Source organism: Oryza brachyantha, chromosome 2, assembly GCF_000231095.2.
Source record: "Oryza brachyantha chromosome 2, ObraRS2, whole genome shotgun sequence".
NCBI lineage: Eukaryota > Viridiplantae > Streptophyta > Magnoliopsida > Poales > Poaceae > Oryza > Oryza brachyantha.
This window is the reverse complement of record NC_023164.2, coordinates 25,262,650-25,272,416: the sequence shown is the minus strand read 5'-3', so window position 1 is coordinate 25,272,416 and position 9,767 is coordinate 25,262,650. Positions and strand designations below refer to the sequence as shown.

The 9,767-nt window shown below is 46.2% G+C and overlaps 1 protein-coding gene across 1 annotated transcript; it reads right to left on the bottom strand.

The window, feature by feature from the left end:
• Positions 1 to 4,467: 4,467 nt before the first annotated feature.
• On the bottom strand, positions 4,468 to 9,242 carry LOC102723025. The gene is made up of 4 exons (XM_040520945.1): positions 8,509 to 9,242; positions 5,151 to 6,492; positions 4,918 to 5,001; positions 4,468 to 4,815 (listed from the first exon to the last, which is right to left on the bottom strand). Exons 1-4 carry the CDS (start codon positions 8,896 to 8,898, stop codon positions 4,766 to 4,768), a joined length of 1,866 nt encoding a protein of 621 aa, XP_040376879.1. The 5' UTR covers positions 8,899 to 9,242; the 3' UTR covers positions 4,468 to 4,765.
• Between the last annotated feature and the right edge of the window lie 525 nt (positions 9,243 to 9,767).

The following is a 9,767-nucleotide window of genomic DNA, read 5'->3' as shown; positions in this document are numbered from 1 at the left end:
AAAAAATAAAATGACATAAAAATTTCAACAGTGAATCTTAAAGTAGTGCTACCTCCGTTCTAGAATGTAAACAATTTTATGTTGTTCAAAATAGACTATCGAGATGTCAAAACATTCCTTAGCAGTCACTTCAATGATCAACTTATAAATTTTAAATTGATTATATTCTTTTTCTAAGCAACTGGTTGGCTCTGGAATCATTGAGATGATTGAAATCATGGGAATCAGTGCATAAATAATTTATAATAAAATTTAAATCTAAAAATATTTATAATTTAAAACAGATAGAGTACCTATAATACTATTAAGATAGAAATGTATGCCATTTCAAGATGGAAATGAAGGATTATGTCTTAAAGTTATGCTTTATCGTGTCTTGACTAACGACTACTCACCAAAGAGCATAGTACAAGGTAGGTTCAGGAAAATGAAAATGAATGGCCAACCATATCGAAAATCCGATGGTAATACATTCACTACTTACATAAACATACTCCCTCCATATTTTAACGTACGATACATTAGCTTGTGGACATGAAGTTTGACAATTTGTCTTATTTAAAATATTTACAAACATATTTATTTTCCCGTGACTTATTATATCACCATAAATACTTTAAGCATAATATTTTTTAATAAAACAAATGGTCAAACATTAGGTCTAAAAGTCAAAACATCGTACATTAAAATATGGTTATGGAGGTAGTACCGCATTTTTCCATGTGATATTTTATGCTGAATAAAACGGAATGTTGACTAGCTGAATAATTTACAATTATTCAACAGATCAAAGAAATGTATAATAAAGATATATAAGTTTTCAAAAAATATTATAAAAATCATACATTGAATTTTTGTTATGAAATATCACCCGTTTATGAGCCTATAAAACGTGTCGTTGAATGGACTGGTTCTATTTTTTTAATAAAATAGCACACCCTATAAAAGCAAAATGGTCATTAAAACATAAACCAGTTACTCCACTATACTGAAGAGCCTCTTGGAGTCTTGGTTGTTGGGGACAGTAGGCACGCACAGTCTCTTCCTGCCAAACATTCTTTCCAAGCTTCCTTCTCACACAGGAGTAGGCTATCTGCAATCCTGCATCTTTTACCAGAAACACAACACTGATGCATCAGCAAATCCAGCATGGCAGACAGAGTAAACCACCCACGGATCGAGCTACTAGGTAAGCACGCATGCATTGACCTCCTGCCTAAACCAGTCCTCTCATCGTCAGATTAATTCCCAATTGGCACACGCATTATCAAATCACTTATCGCGCCCATGTCCACCCGACAACAACGAGCGCGCGTGCATTTGTTTAGCCAAAACAGCCCGTCGCTCTCGCTGATGCCACCGGCTCTGAACCCTGTCCGCGACTGCACTGTCCGCATCTGACGACACCCCCACACTGCCAATTAGATGCTAATCCCAACCACACACACGCCAAATTGTCGCATAAATTGCGAATTTATATAGTTTACGGCTTAAATTAGTATGCGAAATGTGATTCTGAAATCTTAAAAATATCTGCATTACCACCTCTGACATCACATCAGTTGCCGCGCGTGCATTTGTTTAATGGCGATAATGGTAGCCAGGCACTGTTGTTCCAGGCTCTGAACTCTTGTCTGCTACTCGCCGTCGTCATCTTTTCCTTCCTGATCAGCTGTTCAAAGTGGTTAAATTTTCAGGTTAGCGAACACCATACGCGTGCATGGAGGCGGCCCTCTGGCCGGCGAGCACCTCCTGTAGCTAACAGGATAAGAGAGCTAGAGTAATTTAATTAGCCAAGATTAGGTTAAACACACATGTGGCTCCCATTAACAAAGCTATCTCTCAGTTGCTGCAGGCTTCAGCTTCAGCTTACCTGCATCAGTCAGAGACATGCAGTCGTAGACGTTTGCGTACTGCAGTCAGACGCGAGGCGACCGGACGGGCGGTTGCCGTCGGATGGCCGGGCCGACGGCCGGTTAAACTAGTGTTATTGCCGCCGCATGCCCATCATCTCCAGGTAAAAAGTGGCTTTTTTGTCAAAGTTAACCTCGACTAATCCCTGTAATTAATTCAGACGAGACAGCGACTAACACAGTCACAGACTCACGGACGACAGAGAGAGATTTCATCGGATTATTAACTTGATGAGCTCCGGGGTTTATGTTTAACTCGATTTTGATGGCCAATCGGATAAATGGATGGATGTCGATCCGAGGTTTGGTGGTCTGCCATTTGATGGATGAAAAAGGAAGTGATTTTGGTTTCGAGGCAGGTTTGGGCTCACTTTCGCCAGAGAAAGTTAGGTTCTTTCTAGACAACCATGTCTTCCTACCACATGTACTATGCCTTTGCCCCGCCTATATATATGCATCACCATGCAGTCCTAAGCCTCCCAGCTCCAGCTCCTCCTCCAATGGCGAGAGAGGCTAAACTAGGGCATAGCCCTAGGAGGTGGTGGTGGTGTTCAAGGAGGGGTGAGCAGACCGTGCTGGAGAAGCAGGGCACGTGCTCGACGGCTAGGCTTGCAGGCCGCAGCTTGGCTTAGCAGCATGTGCGTTCCTTCTCCAGCATGGCTTCTCGCCCCGTCGGTCGATCGATCGCCGCCGCGGCGGCGGTGGCGCCATGAGAAGGGAGCTTGAGCTTTTGAGCTAAGTAGCACGTCCATGGATGGATGGATTGATCATCGATGCATTGGTAAGACACTGTTCTAATGTTCTTCCTGTCTTCTTGATTGGGTCATCTGAATGCAGCTAGTAGCTCAAACATTTTAGTCAGAAACGAGGTCCTACGTGGTGATCGGATTCTTGACCTCGCGGCCATTCGGTAGTTGGAAAGTCGTAGAAACTCGTGGAATTTTGCATGAAAACTTTGGAGGAAACATGATACTGACGAGGAGTTAATTTGGTCATTTATTTGGTGTGTTAGATAGCGGAGCCCATAGGAAGGTTCAGAGACACATCTGAAATGGTTCACCTGAATTTGACGAAATGGTAAGCATGGACCTTTCTCCTGTCAAAATTATTCTTTTCCCATAATATTTTCTTGACCACTAACGGAGCAAGTTAACTTTTTCCTTATACTGAAGTTTCCAGTCTATTATTAGCACTGTAGCACATCTTTGTAAACAAACTGTGCTTAAGGACAGACAGAGACAAGTGTGCATATCACTATGAGCAAAGCAAGACCTAGAACTTAGATGCATGTCCCTGACAAAGAAAAATGGAACTTGCAGAGAGCTACCGATCGATTTCCGTAGCACTGTCCTTGTAAGCATGATAAAGACTTTGCTGAGAGAGCAAATTAGATGCAGGTGAGGGAAGCCAACAGTGTTTAGTTGGTTGGTCCTACACGCATGAAGAACTCAGGTATGTTCTTCTTGGTGCTAATACACTGTTCCAGGAAGAGGTAGCTAACTGTTTAGTTAAATCACGCAATAGTATTAGCGAGAATATTGGTCATGGATGACAGCACAGTACTGATATTCCATTCTACACACAAAACGAGTACACAGACAGTTCCTATACGGCAGAAATCACGAGATACTTCTACACATGTACAAGCAGAAGTCAATAAATGGCCAGTGTTTATTTTACTGCTTCAGTGTCCTATTAGATGTAGAACACTTGATGATAATCCTAGCACGCCTGCACAAAGTGAACTATTCCCAACTCTTCGTCAGTTATATTAATTTCTTGGTTCACTAGTGTCAATTTCTAGAGATAAATTGCATATACAAATTAGTGATTACAATTAGAGAACGTGGATCACTACGGGAAAGCATGTCCAGTTCTTTTTTGGCATGATCTACAAGCATATTTTACCAAACTAAAAGAATATCGCAGAATCAGAATGCTCTGAAATTTCGGTAAAAAAAAGAGGATATTTTGAAACACGAGGGGTTCATTTCCAACTAGTCAGCACGGCATACTGTGGACGGATAGTTCCCTTCGTATTCATGGTACAGTAAGCAAACAGGTACTTGCCAAACACATGCACTGTTAAGACAAGAACATCGGAAGAAGAGTTTTATTCCCGACCTTCTTTTTTACCGTGAGGTACTAGAACCGTAAGATACTAATATCTTCACCCGTGCTATCCACCCCATGATCAAGTTAGTACTAAAATCTCGACTATTAGTGACCCCATGATCAAGTTAGTACTAAAATCTCGACTATTAGTGATGATAGATCGAACGATTGCATGTACCCGACTATTGGTGATGATAGATCGAACGATGGCATGTATCTCGAGTATCAACTTAATCGTGAGGTGGATAACATAAGTGGGGATATTAGTACCTTACGGTACAAAAGGAAGGATGTGAGTAAGAGATTTACTCTAGTCCAACAAAAAGTAACAAAAGTACCTCGAGGTACTGGTACCTCGTGGTACCAAATCGTTTCTAATCGTTGGATCTAACTATGTACATCCTACTCAGCTAAATTCAACGATGGAAAATGATTTGGTATCTCGATGTACTTTTTATTAAACCGGAGCAAATCTCTGGGAGCAAAGCTCTCTGAAGAAACCATAAACATGCCACTGCATATAAGTTTCTCCATATTTTTTCTTCTTGCATGGTGATTGGTCTATGGAATATCAGTACTGTGTCAAGAAATAGTATCTGGGTAACATATTTCACATCTTTGGATCGAGGATTGGAATGCAAAGGTTCTGATTTCTGAATATTTCAGGCAGCGACACCTAATTTCCTCACTGATCTATATGTACAGTAGTGACTGTCGCCTATTCCCAGTTCTTCAGATCAGCTCATTCCACAGTTGAATGATCGAAATGAGAAGAAAGAACGATGAGCTGTGGCAACAAAATGAGACAGCATTAGTGCACAAGAAAAAAGTAACAAGAATGATCTGCATACATACACAAAATCCATGAGAATATATGAGTAATTTTCACCTTTTGGTGACTTCTCCTGTGGGTCTATCTCATGCAGCTCAGACTTTGCAGGAGATGCAGCCACAAGGTTTTGCAAAGAGCAAGCTGCAGAATTAAAACATGTAAAATGTGCTTGAAAAGTCACATTTAATAAATTTCATAAATCGATAAGTAATATCGTGCACTAATTAAATGACAGATAGTGAAAGATTTGTGCTCTAAAAATACTGGCAATAACATGAAATTCTAATTACCTCGTGGAGATGAGACGGCATAGCTGTCGTCGGATGCATCATCCAAGGAGGCCATCCTTGGCTTGATCGTGCCATTGGACTGCCACCCTCCGCTGCCGCTGTCGTCGTCGGCCACCGAGGGCACCGACGGCGAGGTGCAGTCGATGACGGTGACCTCCCTGCCCCCTCTGTTCTTCTTCCCGAAGCTCAGGAACCTCTTGAACCCCCGCACCGCCTCTCTCGGGGACCGCGCCGCGCCGGAGACCCTGACCGGCGGGGTGGTCAGCGTCGTCGTCGTCGTCGGCACGGCGCACTTCTCGGCGCTCTCCTGTCGTTTCTTGCGCAGCAGCGCGGCGTCCTCCTCGAGCAGCCTCTCGATGGACGGGGCTCGCGAGATGCAGGAGGCAGGAGCGCTGCTGGGAGGGGAGCCACCGGACCTGCTGCCGGAGAAGGAGGATGACTCGTCGGAGCTCTCCCTCGCCGGTGCTTCTCCCGCGATCGTCGTCGCGCTTTCTGCCGCGACGGCGTCCACTGGTGGAGCCGTGGTCCCCTCGGAGGAGGCGTCGCCATTCTTCTTCTCCGCCTCGGGCTCTGGTCTGGCGTCAGAACGCGTCGTCATGGCGTCTTCCTCGCCGACGACGTCCTTCTTGACGAAGACATAGCTCGGCTCGGCATCCGAGTCACTGGTGATCTCTCCATTCGCTAGCTTACCGGGAGACACGGCGACCTCCTCGGCGTTGTGCTCCACGACACACTTCGCTTCAGCTTCACGGTCGTCTGCTCCACTGCCCACTACCTCACCGCGGTCTGAATCCGGCGAGGCGGGGCCAGCGAACGGGGCTGGGAGAGAAGCCCTCCCGGTCTCCCCATGGAAAGCAGCCTGCTCGCTTGAACAGCTCTGCACCGGTGCAGCTACCGGACAGGTGTTCGGCAGGACCGCCTCCTTGAGATCCTCCAGCCCGCCGGAGCTGGACCGCCGTGGCACGGAGCGCGGGGGCTTCGGCCTCGTCCCACCCGTGGCTGAGCCATGCTCTTTCACCGCCGAGCTCGTGTGCTCTGAGAACACCCTGCGTTTCGGCGCGGTCGTTGCGCCGCCGCCGCCGCCGGTGACCCGCGCTACTCGGTGGCTATCCTTCCTACCGGTGGCGCCGCCGGCGGGTGTCTCTGACGACGTCGACGACGACGGCGGCGGCGGCTCATGGGACAGCGCTCGCCGCGTCGTCCCGGCATCAGGGCGGCTGCTCTTCGTGGCGGACGACGAGAAGCTCCTGGTGCGCGCGTGCTTCTTGCCGGAGATCCTGCCCGCCGCCGGGGCAGCAGCGACGTCGAAGCTTCTCCTCCTCTCGCCATCGTCCCCGCCTCTCTGTGGCACACGTCACAACACACATCAGATGCAGCTTTTTTTTCTCTCTCTACGATTCCATGGAAAACGCATACACACGCACGCTGCCATGCAGCGAATGTTTCACATGGCGTGTAGCACTGTAGCTAGGGCGGATGCCATCGACAGCGACACCCAATGGTTGACCGATGTGGCGACGTGATTCGTTTACATGGCAAGCACGAATGTGTGTTCTTGCTTGCCATGAACTTCGGCAGCCGACACGGAAGGGGCTATTATTTTGGACGCCATATCTCTTGGAGCTATCTAAGTTTCTTGTTGGGAAACTTTTAAACTAATTATAACATAGTGTAGCATAATTATATGTCTATTAACTTACATGAGACTTGTACATAAGTATTAAAAAACACATGGGCTTGTGCTTTTTTCTTCTCCTTTTACCGATCTCGATGTGGTCGGGACTTTTCTTCTCCCCTTATAAATTTTAATACGATCTAGTGATATAACAATTGTAAGTTATAGTGTAATAACTATACCGTAGTTATATTTAAGAAAAAAATTAAAAATATAAAAATATACATTTGACATGGATCGCGCCATCACTCTCGGTACCGCATTACGGTTGCATGCCACCAACAATCAACCTATGTGTAAAGGACAATTTTACGATTTTTAAAAGGTATCATGGCTTCTATGATAAAACTTGGTATCTAGTCCCAAGATTTTCAATATTTAATTTTAGTATGTCCTCATATTTGAAAGTTTTTCAAAATAAAACATGCAAGTCTATTTTTTAGCAGTTCCGTATCTTTTTGAGTTTCGACAAGTTCGATCGCCATGCCGACGGACGATGAGTTGAGCTGATTGACGAAGCTGGAGTTTGCACGGGAGCGTACGCATTCACAAGGGAGGAAGGGAAGGACACGCAGACTTGAGATGGGAGATTTCATCAGAGGTACGTACGTTTTATTGACGCACGGAATCTGGATGTTTTGCCTTAGCTTGCTGCCGGCGCTGCGCATGCAGTTTCTGCCGGGGGAGTTAAAACTCCTGAGCAGAATAGCAGAATCTGAGGTGAAGAGTTTCAGGGCTTGGTCGTGAATGGTCATGAACTTACCATTTATCGTTCCACGTGAACCCTTACGTAGTAATGATAATTTACCAATTTAGGCAGCATTTAAAATGGGGGTATTTAAGTAGGATTGGTTAAGCTATGGCTAATAAACCGTATAAAATGAATGAATCACAACAAAAATAATTTATAGGTGAAACTTTTATATAAGATAAGTTATAAACAAAGTGAAATTCACGGTTAGGAAATATACAGCAATGAAAATCTCGTTATCAACTCGGAAATTAAGTTCCCTCTCAAAGAATTCCAAATAAAGTTTTTTTTTAAAAAAATCGACTACGTTAGTTAGGTCATGATGACAGCCTAACTAATAGATACCTTGTGTAAAAAATACTTTCTACTGCGTATATTCTACTTCCTCCGTTTGACTATTTGTCTTATTCAAAAAATTATGAAAAAATTATTTATTTTGCTTATGACTTACTTTATTATCAAAAGAACTTTAAGCACGACTTGTCATTTTTTATATTTGTACTAAATTTTTGAATAAAATAAATAGTCAAATATTATAAAAGAAAATCAAACATCTTGCGTTATGAAACGAGAGGAGTTGTTTATAAAGAGACCTCGTGAGCTATATGTGAAAAAAAAAGAGAGTTCAAAACGAGATCGTAGGATTGACCAATAGAGAAATGAAGTTGCATCTTTGCATGCAGAAGCATCAATGAGTTCGTGATTTTTTTTCAGGGAAAGAAGGATTCGTCAATCAGAGAAATGTATGCCGTGCAGATTGGAGAGGTGCAACGTCCAAACTGTTTGGGTCAATCATTTTTTCTTTAGAAGGCTAAAAGCAACGAGAGGCCGTTAAAATAACGGCCTGCTCGTAGTTCGTTGTAACGCGGTCCAAGAAAGGAAAAAAGAATGGAACGTGTCGTGCCGGCGACCGCAAGCAGAGAACGACGTACCTCTCTGGCCGTGCAGTCGCCGCCGTCGTCGTCGTTCGTCGTGGTGGCGGCGCGCCAGCCGGCGCCGGCGCCGCGCTCGAGCTGCGCCCAGAGCGCCATGACCTCGGCCTCCTTGCGCTCCATCCGCGCGCGCCACCCTTCCCGCAGCCGCTCGTCCCTCCTCCTCGTGTACGCCTCGTACATCCTCCCCCTCACATCGCCGCCGCCCTCCTCCACCACCACCTCCTCCCCGCCTCCGCGGGCATCCGCGGCGTCATCGGCGACGCTGCTGCCTCCGTGCGCGCCGCTCCTCTTGGCGAGCCGCTGCTTGTACCCGGCGAACTGCCGCTCCAGCTCCGCCGCCATCGCCCACAGGTCCACCTCCCCGCCCGCGCCGCCGTCGCGCGACATGATGATCGATCACTTTCGGGACCCCACGTTGGCGCGCTCTGGGATCGGATCGATTCCACGCCGGCCTGGGCCTGGCTTTTGGCTTGGAGAGGGTATCGAAAATCGATCGTGCGGAGACGGAGGGAGGGGGGAGGCCGGCCGTGCGTGGCGTTTGGTCGTGGGCACACGCGCTGGCGGGCGAGCGGCGGCGACGACGGGTGGGGTTCGGTTTTGTTGTACAGGTTTGCACGCGCGGGCGGGAGGTGGGGACGGTTGGGCCGGCCGGCGCGCGGGCCAGGTCCAAGTCCAACGCTGCGTACGCGCGAGCGCGACGTGACCCTCTCTCCACGCCGTATTACAAGTTTCGCACCGTTTTTTTTGGCAAGGATTTAAACGTGCTTTTTTTTTATCAATTTTAACTTCGGTCCACTTTATAAGATTTAATGAATATGAATATATATCGAACATATGTATTGTATCGTGGATTAATCCAAGTGAGCATTAGAGATTATGGTTATGCAACCAGATGTCACCTGGACGTGTAAACATCACGCAGCAGCACACACCTGCAATTGCTTGGTAGCTGTTCCGCGAGAGTAACATGGACATGGTAACGTGCGAAACCCAGCCATGTACTGTACCTGCCATCGTTGCTGCCAATCTAATATCGACACATCCGTCGTCAGAGACAGAGATCCGTTTCTTCTGCTTCGCGCCGGTGCGCTCTGTCCAGGAGAATGAAAATTACAGGTGACAAAACGATCGCCAAGAACGGGGAAAAACTTCAGTTCAGCGTAAGCATCTTCTATCCTTATCGATCTCGCTCGATCTGCCTAAATTTTTCTGGTGAACAACATTTATATCCCTGACCACCTGAGAAGGATGATAGC

Excerpts from the sequence above, each read along its gene's own strand:
- LOC102723025 (XM_040520945.1), bottom strand. The coding sequence starts at position 8,898 with ATGTCGCGCGACGGCGGCGCGGGCGGGGAGGTGGACCTGTGGGCGATG. Across the intron at positions 6,493-8,508 it reads GCGACTGCACGGCCAGAGAG|AGAGGCGGGGACGATGGCGA; the intron begins GTACGTCGTTCT and ends CGTGTGCCACAG. Across the intron at positions 4,816-4,917 it reads ACAGGAGAAGTCACCAAAAG|CTCATCGTTCTTTCTTCTCA; the intron begins GTGAAAATTACT and ends TTGTTGCCACAG.